The 16,505-nt window shown below is 44.2% G+C and overlaps 1 protein-coding gene across 1 annotated transcript; it reads left to right on the top strand.

The window, feature by feature from the left end:
- Positions 1–3,547: 3,547 nt before the first annotated feature.
- On the top strand, positions 3,548–13,078 carry TAL2 (TAL bHLH transcription factor 2). Its single transcript, XM_026002723.2, has 2 exons — positions 3,548–4,013; positions 10,007–13,078. The coding sequence occupies exons 1-2, from the start codon at positions 3,643–3,645 to the stop codon at positions 10,332–10,334; spliced, it is 699 nt and encodes a 232-aa protein (XP_025858508.2). The 5' UTR covers positions 3,548–3,642; the 3' UTR covers positions 10,335–13,078.
- Positions 13,079–16,505: the final 3,427 nt, after the last annotated feature.

Genomic DNA, 16,505 nt, shown 5'->3' with positions numbered 1-16,505 from the left:
GAGTAGGGAAGAAGGAGTTTTAAGACTGCATAGGTAAGGCTGATGCTTGACCTCCAGCCAAAATGACCTTGGCTCACAACCACCTGGGATGACAGAAATCCCTTCTGCAAACTTCAGGTTTGGTCTCTCCTGAAGCTGACAATCCCTGCACACAGGACTAGAGGTCCAGGATTCAGAGGCTAATCCAGACAGATCAATTAAGCCAGTAGAACCCGGCTCTCCTAGCAGCCTACCCTTCCCTGGCCAGGAGTCTGCAGGTGCAGTCTCTCCAGGGGGCAGTGAGAGCCATGAATAGTAAGGGTTTTAGCTCAAGCACACAGAGGCGTTTAGCTGCCCAAACTTAATCCCTCACTAATCGGATTATGTAAATTCCTCCTTCAACCCCTTCCCCTGGGGGACCGGACCTAGCCCCTAACTCTCAGCACTGGGAGACCCGGGATGGAAGAGGGCCCATCATCCGAAGAATCACTGCCAGTGGAATGGGGCACCGAAAAATGTTTCCCCATTTTAAAAATAAAGGCAACAATAATGTGTAAGACAGTTTTGAGAAGAAAGCAAATGTCGACCCTGGTCCCAGTGTGCCAGTATAGTTGGGTCCCTTTCTCTGTAATCTTTGCTCTCCTGTCAGTTCTTGTCCAGTTGTGCACAGATCCCACTCCACAGCTTATTGTTTCATTTGGCATCAACACATTTCTGCCCTTGCTACCCAGTTGCGACATTTTTAAAAAAGATTTTATTTATTTATTCACAAGAGACAGAGAGAGAGAGAGAGGCAGAGGGAGAAGCAGGCTCCATGGAGGGAGCCCAACGTGGGATTCGATCCCAGGACTCCAGGATCACACCTGGGCTAAAGGCAGTGCTTAACCGCTGAGCCACCCAGGCTGCCACCCCCCCCCTTTTTTTTTTAGCAATAACAGACTATGCCACTAAGCAAATACATTTGCTTAGGTTTTTGGCTAACATGAAGGGTAATATGGGTTCTTGGTTTAAAATATAATACACGGTCTAGGGCAGCCCCGGTGGCGCAACTGTTAGGCGCCGCCTGCAGCCTGGGGTGTGATCCTGGGGACCCGGGATCGAGTCCCACATCGGGCTCCCTGCATGGAGCCTGCTTCTTCCTCTGCCTGTGTCTCTGCCTTTCTCTCTGTGTGTCTATGAATAAATAATAAAATCTTTAAAAAAATATAATACGCGGTCTATCAGAATAGTGATGTCACAGGGCTTGGTAGAAAAACATGGGCACTGGGAATCTGCAGTTCCCCTTCCACAGCCCACAAAGCAGACAGAAGGGCAGAAAGAGGACAAATGGAGGATGTTTGCTAGAAATATCAAAGTGTGTTTCTAAGGGCCCCCTTTGTGCACAAGTTGATCAATTTTCTCCAACTCACTCCCCACTCCCGTTCCATCCTTTGCATTGCTACCAGATGAGTGTTGGAACCTGTAAACCTAAACATATCACTCTCATCATCTTCAATCCATGCAGCTGGCTTCACATGGATTGGCTTCTCCTCCACTCCTATCTGTGTAATTCCTTCAGTCTTTCCCACCCTTCTGCCCAGGTACCCAGGCACCTGTAACTCCTGCCTTTTTAGATGTGCTTTAGATGACTCTATATTAGTTCTTCTCCAGTACTCACCGGGTGCCCCTTTCCTACATTCTAGATCCCATTCTGGGTATCCAGGACCCCTGGATTTAGACCACACTCTGTGTATCTAGGACTCCCTGAATTTCTGCTCAAGTGGCCTTGAGCCTATTTTTCAGAGCCTGCACAGGGTTCTTCCTTAGGTCCATGTGGGCTGGGAGTCCACATCATATACACAAAGCCCTTCACCGAGCAGAACAGAGCTGGGCAGTGGGGAAAGAATGGGGATGGCTCAGAAGTCTCCATCTGTACCTTTGTCCTGGATCCCACAGATGTCAGAGGCAGCCCTGCCTCAGGGCCGGGTTTAAATGCCATCCCCCTCACAAGAAATCTCTGATCCTCCTGTTAGAATCTTGTTCACACTCTCTGGCACTCAGGACTCTCTTGTATTTAGTCATTATGGCCATGCCTCTCCCTCCCAAAAGCTGTGAACTCCTTGAATGTAGATGTAGTGTTTTCTTCACTTTCTTGCTTCTGGAAGCTCTAACAATTCACACAAAAGCTTTTTTAAAAATTTATAATAAGAAATATAATAAAAATATAATAAGAAATACATATATATGAAGAGGGACAAACAATCTCAGAGTCTCAGTGGCTTGCTTAAAACAGTGAAGATTCACTCCTTGGTCATGTTACATGAGGGCTGTGGTTGGTTATGGCTTTGCTCTATGGCTGTCAGGCTGAAAGAGCAACCCCAACCCCAAACATTTCTCATGACAGCCCAACTAGGAATCACTCTTAGAGCTTCCCCTCCATCACTGCAGATGTCAGGTCTGCTCACACTCTGTTGGCTGATGCAAGTCTCATGGCCAAGCCAGGATGTGGGCAGAGAAGTCCCCTCCCACCACCTACAGGGAGGCACTGTCCAGCACATGGCAATGGGTGGGGTTATATAATCTTCTCCCAGGAAAGGGAGCCAGTAGTTGTCCTTATAGTCCTGTTGTTGTTACAACAGTCCTATTTTAAAATAGTCCTATTTTACAGATGAGGAGACTGAGGCAGGGAGAAGTTATGTAATTTGCCTAAGGTCACATAAGGGGGTAGACCAGGGATTTCAATTTGGGCAGCAACTCCAGAGTCCTTCACTTTTATCCATGAAGCTATAATGTATTGTGAATTTATGATTTTAAATCCCATGCTGGGTCCTTTAGAGAATGTGATATCTGGAAATCCTTTACTTATCCATTCGTTAATCAGCCAGTGTTTGATGAATGCCTATTCACTGGGGTTGGGAGGAGACAGACGGAATAAGTAAGTAAAATATTGCTAAACGGAGAGGAGTACTAAAGAGAGAATAAAGCAGGGCAGGAGGATGAAAAGTCCTTATGTATGTGAAGGTGCAATTTTAGATGTTCTCAGAATCTTCATAAGAAGGTGACATTTGGGGGAATCCCTGGGTGGCTCAGCGGTTGGGTGCCTGCCTTCGGCCCAGGGTGTGATCCTCCAGACCAGGGATCGAGTCCCACGTCGGGCTCCCTGCATGGAGCCTGCTTCTGCCTCTTTCTCTCTCTCTGTGTCTCTCATTAATAAATAAATAAAATCTTTTTTTTTTAAAAAAAAAGGTGACATTTGACCAAAGACAGGAAGAATGTCAGCTTCTTGAGGGCAGAGATTTGTGTCTGTTTTGTGTGAAGTTGTCTCCCGGCACCTGTACAGGGTGGACCATAGTAGGTGCTCAGTAATAACCGTGCAATGGATGAAAGGAGGTGAGGTGGGGGTGGGAAACTACGTGGGTAACTTGGAGGCAGAGAGTTTCAGGCAGCGAAAACAGTGCAAAGGCCCTGAGGCGGGAGTGCGTTGGGTACGTTCCTGAAACAACAAAGGTCAGAGTGGCTGCAGTTGACTAAACCTGGGGGAGGGAAGGAACAGGCAGGTAAAGGGGGTCCTCGGGGCCCTTGTGAAGACTTCAGGTTAATTCTGAGTGAAATGGAGACCCGCATAAGGGCTTTGAGCCAGGAGCGACAGGAATCCCAACTGGGCTTTCATCGGGTCGTTGAGTGATGCTGGAGTGTAGACCGAGGGGCAGGGTGGAGGCGGGAAGCCCCGTGGGCAGGGCGCGGAGTAACCGGCTCTGCGCCGTGCCGGGGTCGCCGTGCTTCCCGGCCCCTGGCGCCCCTGGCCCTCTCGGCGGGAGCCTCGTCCTGCGGGCGCGGGAGGGGCGCGGGAGGGGCGCGGGGCGGCGGGCAGGCCCCGAGGGGCCCGGAGACAAAGGGCCGCGGCCTATAAAGGCGGCGGCGGCGGCGGAGGCGGAGGCGGAGGCGGAGGCGGCGGCGGAGGAGGCGGCGGCGGAGGAGGCGGAGGAGGCGGAGGCGCGCGTCCGGGCGAGGGCGCACACGGCCAGCGAGGCGGCGGCTCCCGGCTCCGCGAGGAGGTGCGTCGGCCCCGGGGGCGCGGGGGCCAGGAGGGCCGAGGACTCAGTGGAAGCCCTGGGGGGGCTCCGAGGTCGGGGGCGGGGCGCGGCTACGGGGGAGCAAAGCGATGCCCTGCGCGGTCGGCCAGGCCGCCCCACCTCGGTGGGTGCTGCTGGAGGTGCCCCCGCGGCTCCTGCCAGGGCGTCCCGTCCCGGTGAGCGACTCGCCCGCAGCTGCAGGTGCCCAGCTCCGCAGCTGCAGGTGCCGACTCCGCAGGTGCAGGTGCCCAGCTCCGCAGGTGGAGGTGCCCGCTCCGCAGCTGCAGGTGCCCAGCTCCGCAGGTGGAGATGCCCAGCTCCGCAGCTGCAGGTGCCGACACTGCAGGTGCAGGTGCCCAGCTCCGAAGGTGGAGGTGCCCAGTTCCGCAGCTGCAGGTGCCCAGCTCCGCAGGTGGAGGTGCCAGCTCCGCAGCTGCAGGTGCCGACTCCGCAGGTGGAGGTGCCCAGCTCCAGCCCAAGCTGCCCCCCGGGCGCTGCAGGCCAAGGGAAGAGTCGAGAAGTGAAGGGGCGAGGGCCGCAGGTGGGGCGGGGCGGGCAGAGGATTCAGGTGCACCAGGCGGGGTGCCCACCCAAAGACTGCTTGCTACTCATGGGAAACGCATTTATTAGAACATCAACATGCAGAGGTGTCTAATGAGGAAAGTAGTTTGCATAATAGTGTGTGTTCTGATATTTAAAGGACATATGTGTCATAAAGTATACACACCAGACTGGCTACTGCTCGGCGATCAGACTGAAGGTATAGATAGAGAACCTTCCGTGTTTTTACTCTATGCACCTACGGACAGCTCATTTGTTGGTTGTTTTTTGTTTTGTTTTTTCTTTTCTTGGAAGAGCATGTGTTACTTCTGTACTGATTTCAAAAGACAACGCTATGCCCAGTGTGGGAGGTTAGGCATCTTCCCTTAACCGGTCTATGTAAATCACCTTTCTCTCTTTCTGGAGACTGTTTTCACTTATTTTCGAGAAAAAGATGGATGAAGAGACAAATACACATGACCAAATGAAAGAAGGAGGAATTTAAAGTCTTATGAACAAAGAGCTACATGAATCTGACTGCCTGGGACAGGCCACCGCAGAATGTTAGCTGTGAGCCTGGGCTGCACCCTTTTCTTGTTGACCTAGGCTCTGTGTCCAGAGACCACTGTCACGGAAAAGCAGCAATCCCTATTGGGGATATTGGCTACTTTCGGTGGGGGCATAATTGTCATTCTTTTCTTTGGTAACCTGTTATCTTCAGTGAGGACAATATAAGAGAGGGAAGTTTGTGTCCAACTATATATATTCCTATTATATTTAACATTACATTCCCCCTGCCCAGGTGTTCCTAACCCCAGGTCCGTGACACCTATCCAACCAGAGGGATGTAAATAGAAATCAGGGGCTCTGTGTATTTGGATGGGGAGAATTTACATTTTTACTTCTAGTAACCTTTCATCTAAATTTAGCCTTTCCTTTATTTACAAATGTGGGTAATAAAAAGTAGTACAGGTGACAATGTCACCAACAAAAATCATAAATACCTTCCTCTCACATATGTTGCAGATCTTTTGCTTACATGTCATGGTATAGAAATTATGGTAACAAGTAATTTAATGTGTTAAAAACAAAGCACATTACTACTATATTGCATTTTAAAATTATTTTAAGAATTATTAATGATAATGGATTATTTTTATACGTCTATGTATTTCAACTCATGCATTTAAAATAATTATTTTGAGAAGGGAACCAAAAGCTTTTCACTTTGTGAAAATGATTTAAAATCATTGTCCTGCGATAGAGTCCTCCCCTAGACTTCCCCAGTCTGCCAAAAGAATCCATGCCACAAAAAGTTTATGTATCCTGACCCAGCAGGAGTCAGTGGTGACAAAGATGCATACATACATAGGCATGAGACACAGGCCATGCCACCAATTCCCCGTGTGACCCAGGGACAGCACGCTTTACTTCTTTTTTGACATCTATCAGGTGTTTTCTGATTTTGCAGCATCTGGTGTATTTTTTTAAGCTCTTAAATTATTCTGAGATCAAGCTTAGCAGTAATCGGGCCTTACAACTGGAAAAACACTAAATGCAATTTATTTTGATTTAATAAGTAGTTCAGTAATTTTCCAGTGACCACTACTTTGAATTTTCCCAGCTTGTTAAAGACCTGATTTCTATTTCCCCCTGTGGAGGAGAGTAACACCCTTGAGGCTAAATCAACAAGGCATTATTAAGCTCCTTCTAGGATGGCAGGCTACATTTCTGAAGCTGAAGCCCATCTTTTCCTCTCCTTATTTCCTCTGTCTGCTTCTAGCACAATAGGATTGAGCCCTCTTAGAAGAAAACACCAGTTAGTTTATCCTGCTTAATCTTTCTCTTCCCAGCTTGAAAAGGACCACTACTGCCCCCCCCCCCCCCCCCCCCCCCGTCCCCCACACATAAGGAAGTAGAGTTGACTTAGTGAGTGAGCTAAACCCTCCCTTGACAAGAAAAGCTTGAAAGTAACTTTGCTCCTACAGTCCTGGCTGCAAAGCAGCCAGCCTCGTGGTGTAAACAAAACTGAATAGTTTTCTATCTAAAATCCCTTGATTTAGGTTCAAACTGTCATATTTTAGTTTTAGTTGGCTATAGTTCTGACGGCACTCATATTTTTCATTGCAGATGAAGGATTAGGTTATTTGGAAATGAGTTAGATCAAAGACTATTAATAGGCTGTGCACTGTGGCATTTTAGAGCAGAAAGAGGCCTTTGGGATCACCTAGTCCACCCCCTTCAGTTTGAAAGGACACATGGTATGCCAGGAAGGCCCCTAGAACACTTGGGTAGAAGCTGCTTCTGTGCTTCTATAGCCCCTGTTTCGCTGTCCATTCACAAGACATTGGTTTCCCAGTATCCAGCAGCCAGTATAGTGTCAGACACATAGGGTCAGTAAGTGTTGTTACCTAAGCTCAGAGTGCATATGACTGTAATTGGATTATGGGTCCTACTAAGAATGTCTTCACAGAGAAAGGAAGTGGACCTGAGTGGCTGGTGGAGGGAGCCTGAGGCCAGCCAGTGAGCTTGGGCTGCCATGTTTTCTTACCACTGGGTTCTCAGCACAGCACCCAACCCAGATAGAAGCAGGAAAGGCCACAAGAACAGGGATGGAGAAATGTCCTGGGACCATACAGATGATTGAAAAATGCTATTCTTTGGAGTAATGACACTTATCATCTGTATAAGGAAGAGAATGCTTGTTATTTATTAAGCACCTTTATAGCAGGCACATAGTATCTCATTTATATATTATATACTTCACATAACATATTATTGAATCCTCACAGGAACCCTGATGATGGCTTCATTTCCATTTTACAGAGAAGAAATTGAGGCTACAAAAGTTAACTGATTTTCTCAAAATCATATAACTAAGAAATTGGGAGCTGAAATTTAAAACCAGGTCTTTCTACATTAAAGCACATAAACCTTCTTAGTTTTTGTCTATTATGAAGCAAATAATATGTGAGACCTTTCTTGTTATAAAAATGTAAAATATTGGGGCAGCTGGGTGGTTCAGTGATTGAGCATCTGCTTTGGGCTCAGGTTGTGATCCCAGGGTCCTGAGATCAAATCCCACATTGGGCTCCCCACAGGGAGCCTGCTTCTCTCTCTGCCTGTGTCTCTGCCTCTCTCTGTGTGTCTCTCATGAATAAACAAATAAAATCCTTTAAAAATGTAAAATATTACCCAACTATAACAAATAAAACACACTCATCTTCTTTTTCTATCTTCCCCCAACCCACTGTCCTCCCTTAAGGAACCACTACCAACAGTTTGACCTGAATCCTTCCAGGTATTTTGCACACACACACACACACACACACACACACACGCATGCGTGCACGCCCATAGACATATAGAGCATAACAGATAAATACATAAATCAAGCTCAGACATTTTCTACTGCACATAGCTTCTGTATCAGAAAAAAAAATTTGCTAAGTTGCAATAAACATTTACTTTTCCCTGTTTTATTTGTAGAGATAGTGATTGTAATTGTCTAATATTTATTGACCACTTACTATGTGCCGAACACTTTGCTAAAATGGCTTACATGGATCATTTTTTTAAAATTTTTTTATTTATTTATGATAGTCACAGAGAGAGAGAGAGAGAGAGAGAGGCAGAGACACAGGCAGAGGGAGAAGCAGGCTCCATGCACCAGGAGCCGGACGTGGGATTCGATCCCGGGTCCCCAGGATCGCGCCCTGAGCCAAAGGCAGGTGCCAAACCGCTGCGCCACCCAGGGATCCCCTACATGGATCATTTTATGTCTCCTTACAGGTGGTGCCCTGAGTCCCCCTTTACTTATGAGGCGTTTGGTACATAGAGAGTTTAAGTAGATTGCTCAGGGTCACACAGCTAAAGAGCAGAACCAAAAGCCAAAGCAAGGTTCTGGCTCCGAAGCCTGTGTTCTTAACCACTGTATAAGTGATTCCATTGGTGACTGATCCCTGTAGGGTCAGGGCTTGGTGGTAACAATGGCTTGTTCTAATTAATTGAGATCATCATTTGGTTCCTACAGAAGGGCAGAGATACCAGCACACAATGTAGTGAAATGACTTCTGGAATATGTCAGCGTCTCTTGGCCAATCCCAACAGTGTCTACAGTACTGTCACTACAACCAACACTGCTTGCGTATGTGTAGAGCATGAGTTAATGCACCAAAAAAAAAAAAAAGGGCCTGGCACAAAGCAAACTCTCTGTTTGCTCTTATTTTCCTTAGTTTATAGTTCACAGAATGCTTTCACGTGTAGTATTCCATTTAATCCTTACAACAAGCTGTGAGGAAAGGATGGTATAATTACACCCGTTGTATAGCTGAAGAATTGAGGCTCAGGCTGGTGAAGTGACTTAGGCAGCGCCTCACAGCTGGTTAGTGTTTGGTGCTTTGACCAAAACACACACCCTTGGAGGGAGAAGGTGGCTTTTCCTCTATGTTGAACTCCTGCTGTACCTTCCTCCAGGATTACAGGGACCGGTGAGTGCACTGCTTCTTACCACACACAGTTTCCGATAGGGATGACGGGGTTCCTATTTCAAGAGTAGAGCACGGGTGCTCAATGTCCACCACACACTGAGATCACAGAGAGGTTTGTTTGCAGATACATCATCTACATTCCCATTAACACATGTTAATCCAAGCTGCCTGGGGTTGGAAAGGCAACCCAAGTGCAGGCTTGTGGAGGCCTGAATATCTTCTACAGCATCTATGGCAAGTTGCCACCCTCACTTGCCCCTTGTCTTCTTCTTACACCAAATATCCCCACTTCTGTTTTTCATACAATAGGGTTTCACAACTCTTCATCACTCTGTTCACCCTCCTCTAATTGTGGTCCAGTCTGGATATTTTAGATTTTGCACAGTGAGGCCCAACCCTCCAGGTGAGGTCTGCCGTCTAAGAGGAGAGCTGTGTCAATGTCCTCATTCCTCAAATTATCATATTAGTGAAGCCTAGGGTTAGAGCTTTTATTTTTGAGAATTCATATTTAACTCCCTGTTGGCTGACTATATATTTTGTTTGCACAATACTAAATCCTATGCTATGCCTGATTCTGAACAGTTATGAAGAGTTGGTTCCAAAGGAAGTAGTGGGGTTACTGGGATAAAACCACCTTGTGATGGGGGCTCCAGAACAGGGAGGGAGAAAAAGGCTGAAGGGTATTGTTCTGACCCTATCCCGTCTGCCACATTTTCTTCCATTGTCAAAAGGAAGATTTTTTTTTTAAAAAAAAAAAAAGGAAAAACAAAAGCCACCATCACCAACAACCCCCCCCCAAAAAAAAAACCCCACAAACCTAAAAATGAGGAAGTGGAATTTCCTAAAACCTGGTTCAAAAAGATCTAACATCTCAAATTTTTGGCAGGACAGGTGATACCCACTGTCTCTTACAAAGTACTGGGCCCTTTCTCTTTCCTGTCTCAGGACCTCAAACATGACCAGGAAGATCTTCACCAACACCAGGGAGCGGTGGAGGCAGCAGAATGTCAACAGTGCCTTTGCCAAGCTGAGGAAGCTCATCCCCACTCACCCTCCAGACAAAAAGCTAAGCAAAAATGAAACACTTCGCCTGGCAATGAGATATATCAACTTCCTGGTCAAGGTTTTAGGGGAGCAAACCCTGCAGCAAACGGGAGTGGCTGCTCAGGGAAACATTCTGGGACTCTTCCCCCAAGGATCCCATCTGCCGGACAGGACTCTCCTTGGTGACTACCAGGTTCCTTCACTTGACCCAAGCCCCAACGTTGTGTAGTGGGGCTCTGGCTGTAATCACCCAGGGCAGCACTTGCTCAAAGCCACTGGCCATCGACAGCCTTTTGCATGTTCTGGTATCAACTTGATGAATAATTTGTGAGGCATGAATTTAAGTTCCACAGGAGGTGGCTCAAGGACAACTGAGCCGGAAACGGGCCATGAGGCTTTGGAGTCTGCCACCAGCCCGGGCCTTTCAGGCAGAGCAACCCGCCTCTATTTTATTTATCCAGGATCTGCATAAGATGTTGTTTGTGGGGGAAAAAAAAAGAAAAAAGAAGGAAAAAAACATAAGTTAAAAACAGGTTTGAAAACCAACGCTTTACTCAATTTGTTTTCAATTACAAGGAAGGAGTTTTCTCATAACAGATCTCAGATGGATGAGTAGAAAATGCTTCCCTCGAAATGTATTTTAAAGTTTGTTTTGAAAAATGAGATATATGTGATGGAGGGTGAATGAAATAAGGTTGATGAATGTGAAGACAACCCTCATGGAAACCAACATGAACTCCCTGCGGAAGTTCATGGAAAAGACCCTCCTGACCTGTGAGGATTACAGGAACATGGCCAATACATGTGGAAGAGCTCTGTATCCCTTATCCCTGTGGAAATATGAAGTGTTGCCTGTGTTGAGCCATTTATATATGTGTTATCTCTAAAGCCAAAAGGTGGATTATATCTGTGAGAGGAAAGGACTTGATAATTTATGAAGTAGAGTTCATAGTTTTCTTATGAAAAACAGCTGAACTAGGTTATCTAAACCCTTAGTTGCACATGTCAGACATTAAAACTTTTCATTCAGCCTGAGTTTCTGCTACTTAAGACCTGTAAAATTCAAATATAATTATGAAAATCCAAATATTACCATTTAACGACTCATTTGACAGCTTAGTTTAAACAAAAGATCTAGAGTAGACAATAGGAATGTAATACCAGACTTTAATGAATTAATGAATTTGTAATTTGTCTTCCTTGCTATGGAGCATTAGCTCAATCCTATGCTGGGAGGGGTTGTACCCACTAGTCAATGAAACAGTGTGGATCTGGCAAAAGTACTCACAACCATGTGCCACCCTGATGATTGGATTCAAAGATGGATTCAAAGATGAATCCCATAGCTGAGCCCAGAATACAAATAATAGCATTTGATGGTCTCTGGGACATTTGATTTCCCTAAAGTTCTTGACATAGCCTTGGTTTTAAAACCTTCTGAACCACAGGTAGGAAATTGATGGATTTGCAATTAGGAATTTTCAGTGTGTACACAACAGAGGAATTTAAATTTCCTGCTACTCTAGAAAGAAGATATTGACTTATGGAAGGTTGAAGTGAGCTTCTTTGGTTTGGTGATGATCACCAAAAAAGCTCAATGAGGCTCCCCCAGATAGCAAGGTCATAATGTCATTGACATCTATACAGCATTTACACTCGTAGCCCAGTGCATTTCTCCAAACAATATTTTCCTTCTAGGTCCTTTAAACTGCATTCTGTACACTTCCTATGGGTCCAGAATAGTCCAGGGAAACACATACACACCGATTCTAGGAGCCTTCCTCTGAATGTGCATTTCTTTCTATGAGGTGATGTGGACTTAAATTTGTCCCCAAACTAACTGATAGTTTGGCTCAAAGCTCTGATGACAGCTGTCAATCAAACACTACTTACTCTCTCATCTGGCATTAAATCAAAATGACACTTTTGACAGCGTTTTTTAAATTAGCTTCATATTAACATGTTGCTGAGGAAGGCACAGGGGACCTCTTTGCCTGAATGCAGGATTTTACTGCTCTCCTCAGAATGAATGCCCCCTTTTCTGCTATTGGAGCCATGTCTGTGTATACAGGGGGCTTTTCCACTGACGTGTAAGAGGGTGCTTCTGAAAAGTCGTGAGGAGATTGAGTTGTCACTAAACTATATGAGGGGGATAATGACTTAAACTGCAGGAAATTCCATTGATAAATGAATAAACAGTTAAAATACTACTTGATCTAATTCACCTCTTATTTTGTGAGCTTAGGTTTTGGTATATCAGGTTGTGTTGGGTTAAAGTGACTGTCAAAAGGAATTGTAAGTACACATAGACCAAAACCTTTGGCAAGGTATCCATGAGACTGGAAGCTAATTAAAAAGTTACTCTGTAGTCTTCCTTGGTGTCTTATAGTCAAGGCTTGGTAATTGCAGTAGTAAGAATATATGGTTAAAATACATTAGAGCTCACCGATGGCATATCTCTTTATGGATCATTTGCACCAAACAGAAAAGTTTAGACAGATTATGCCATTTATGCTACTCTGTTACTTGAAAAAAATGTTCAGTCTCCTGTGGGCACTGGAAACTTCTGGAAACCAGGTCATTGATTTATATAGATCATTAGATTGGCTAGTTTTACTCCTCAATTTACAGAGGAGAAAACAGGACCAGAGTGTTCTGAAGTGGCCTTCTGAGGTCCCATGGACAGTTAGTGCTTGATTTCCTGACTCTGTGTCCAACCTTTCTACAGCCCTGTTCACCCTCTAAGTATTTTAGGATTGAAAATGGATAAGCACCTTATTGCTATGCTCTTTTCAACAGCATTCGGTAATCTTCATATGCCTTTTAATTGAAATTGAATTAATGTGCTTTATAGAATGTGATTAGATGTATTAACCAAAGATTTTTTTTTGTTAATGTGTTTTGTGCGTTTTTAACATTGGGCTTGCTATTTAACTATTAATTTATTGCAAATAAATTATTTAAGAAAAGAAATTGTTCTTTAAAAAAAAAAGAATTTCACAAATTTACTAAGCACTGCTCTCTTCATTCTTACAGCTTTTGGCTCTCAGCCCCTCCCCCATCATTGTCTTTAGTCTAGAAAAAAAATCTAGCATCCCCTGGTTAGTCTTTCTCTCCTCTCCCTTTGTCTCTCTCTCTACCTCTGGCTCTCTCTTCATTTTACCTTTCACACAGCTCCCTCATTATCCTTCTCAAACCATTGCTGTGGTCAGATCACTCCCTAGCTATCAAACCTTCAGTGTTTTGTCCACCAGACCGAGACAAGTGCCTTACTCCAGGCCCTCTGCAGCCTGGTCCTTCCTTGTATCTTCCACAATCCCCTAAATAGATTGTACATGCTAGGGGATTCCTGGGTGGCTCAGCGGTTTGGTGCCTGCCTTTGGCCCAGGGTGCGATCCTGGAGTCCCAGGATCGAGTCCTGCGTCGGGCTCCCAGTATGGAACCTGCTTCTCTCTCCTCCTGTGTCTCTGCCTCTCTCTTTCTCTCTCTACATCTATCATGAATAAATAAATAAATAAATCTTTAAAAAAAGATTGTACATGCTAATGAAACTGCCTCACTTGATGGCCTCTACACATGTCCTACTTCTTAATACTTCTGAGTTTTCTCTTATGATTTCACTTGCATGCATGAATGTTCTTATTCTCTCTCATTCTACTCACTCCTCCACCTGCTCCAAATTCCACCCACTAACATCTTTCATGACTGATCTTAAACACCACTCCTTCACAAACCTTGACTCCTCTTATGTTTTTTTAAGACTTTTATTTATTTATTCATGAGACACACAGAGGGAGAGAGAGGCAGAGACACAGGCAGAGACAGAAGCAGGCTCCACACAGGGAGCCCGATGTGGGACTTGATCCGGGGTCTCCAGGATCATGCCCTGGGCCGAGGGCAGGCGCTAAACCGCTGAGCCACCCAGGGATCCCCCCTTGACTCCTCTTAAATACCATCTCTTAGACAAAGTCCTCCTAGATTTCCACCATTCTATTGAAACTTTCCTTTCTTAGAATCCCCTTTTGTGCTTCCTGACCCTAACTTCCTCTATTCTATGGTTACAAATATTGGTGTATAGCCTGTCCCCCTTCTCCAGTAAGCTAAGATTTCCTCAAGGAGAGGGGTAGTTTCTAACATTTACTCCTCACCACAGCCCTGCAAGAGACTTCATTTTCAAAATGAGAAAACTGTATCAAGACCATCCCTGTTAAGAAGGCAGCCTCCCCTAAAAGAGGACACAAATGAAACTTGGATAGGCTGAATTTTCCCGAAAACCCCAAAGTCTAATGCTTTTCTTAAAAGCATTGTTTCTCATCATTTCTATTCTACATGCAGCACCTGCCTTAGGAAGTATCACCACCTAAGAATGGCTTGAGATGGGCGAAATATGTATAAGTTATGCACAACTGGCTTTGTCCTTAAAAAGGCAAAAGATGAAAGGAGTCTGGGAGAATGGACAGCTTAACTGCTGACCCATAGGCCAAAGGTTAGTTAAAAGTCACATCCTTAAATAAAAAGGTCAAAGATAAGGAGGGAATCTAAAAGTCCAATGGCAATGCAAAGCGAGGGATTTAAAGTGGCAGGTGTCAGAAAGGAATGCCAAGGAATGAATGCATTCAAAGGATTGCAGGAAGCTGGGGCGGGGGGGGGGGGGGGGGGGGGCACAGTCTCCTAAACAACTTTCACTTCTGTGATTGTTGGGTGTACCATAAATAGGGAAACTTTTCTTTTTTTTTTTCTTTCTCTTTCTTTCTAATGACTTATCACAAAGAGACCTTAAAGAGCACTAGATTTTAACATAAATATACATAAATTTAGGTTTGTAATCTGCCAAATAAATTTAAGAATTTAATATCCAGGGTTCAAGAATTCCCTGGTAATCAAGTGAAGTGAACTGTCGAATTGAATTTTCTTTTTCTGGATAACTCTGAAAAAAACAGGATTATCATCCAATATGTCCATACGCTTCAACCTAAGTAATTATCCTTCTAGAACCTATCATAAATAATTAATCAGAATTATGGCCAAAGAAGTATGTACATGGATCTCTGTTTCAGAATTTCACAATGTACATAAAACTATAATAATAAGAGTAAGAGCTAAGAGTCATGGGGTGCTTCCTTGACTGCCAAGGCATCGTGCCAAGAGCTTCCAGTGTATCAGCCCACCTAATCTTCATAACAATGCTGTATCGTTAACATTATATTAATTATGTGTGTTATTCTCACTTCACAGATGAGGAAACTGAAGTTTAGGAGACTATCTTGCTCACGTTTCTACTGCAGAGTCAGAATTTGGTCCCAGTCATTTTTATTCAAAATTACTGCTTTTCACAGACACGTTTTGTGTGTGTGTCAAAATTCTTAATTCCTTTTGTATTTTTAAATTAAAAAAATTATCCTTTAAATTGAACTATAGTTGACACACAATGTTGCATTAGTTTCAGGTGTGGGAATTCTTTTTATTTTTTTAAATTTATTAAAAATTATTTTTAATTTAAATTCAATTTAGTTAACATATACTGTATTATTAGTTTCAGAGTAGAATTTAGTAATTCATCAGTTGCATATAACACCCAGTGCTCATTTCCTCAAGGGCCCTCCTTAATGCCCATCACCCAGTTACCCTCCCAACTCCACTCCAGCAACCCTGTTTATTTCCTATAGTTAAGAGTCTCTTATGGTTTATCTCCCTTTCTGTTTTTATCTTATTTTCTTTTTCCTTCCCTTCCTCTCTGTTCCTCTGTTTCTTAAATTATACATATGAGTGAAATCATTTGGTATTTCTCTGATTTATTTTGCTTAACGTAATACCCTCTAGTTTCATCCACATTTCATTGCAAATGGCAATGCCAAGATTTCATTCATTCTGATGGTGAGTTATATATATATATAACATATATATGGGCTTATATATATATTCATATGTATATGAACAAATATATAAATGGATAAAGAAGAGGTGACTATATATATATATAGTCTCTCTCTTTATTCATATATCTGTCAATAGACATCTGGGCTCTTCCATAGTTTAGCTATTGTGGACATTGCTGCTATAAACATCGGGGTGCATGTACCCCTTTGAATCACTATTTTTGTATCCTTTGGATAAATATCAGGTGTGGGAATTCTTAATATTTTAAATCCTGACCACTTTAATGGAACATCATGGAGCAGGCATATTACCCAATAACACTATTGAGTAATCAGACACAACCTTGAAAAACAAAGTCCTCCTGTTTAAAAGCACCAAGTTGGGGGTAATCCCACAGCAAGACACTTTGAGGACGCTGTCCTGCAGAGGCAGGCTTGAAAGTGAGCCTGCAGGAGCAAACTCTTAGTTGCTCTGTTTAGACTCTGCTTCCCGCTTCCACCTTGGCTTGAGCATGAACTATGGT

The sequence above is a fragment of the Vulpes vulpes genome, chromosome 12 (assembly GCF_048418805.1).
Source record: "Vulpes vulpes isolate BD-2025 chromosome 12, VulVul3, whole genome shotgun sequence".
In the NCBI taxonomy this organism is placed as follows: Eukaryota; Metazoa; Chordata; class Mammalia; order Carnivora; family Canidae; genus Vulpes; species Vulpes vulpes.
Note: the sequence above shows the minus strand (reverse complement) of the source record. Positions and strands in the feature narration are given on the sequence as shown.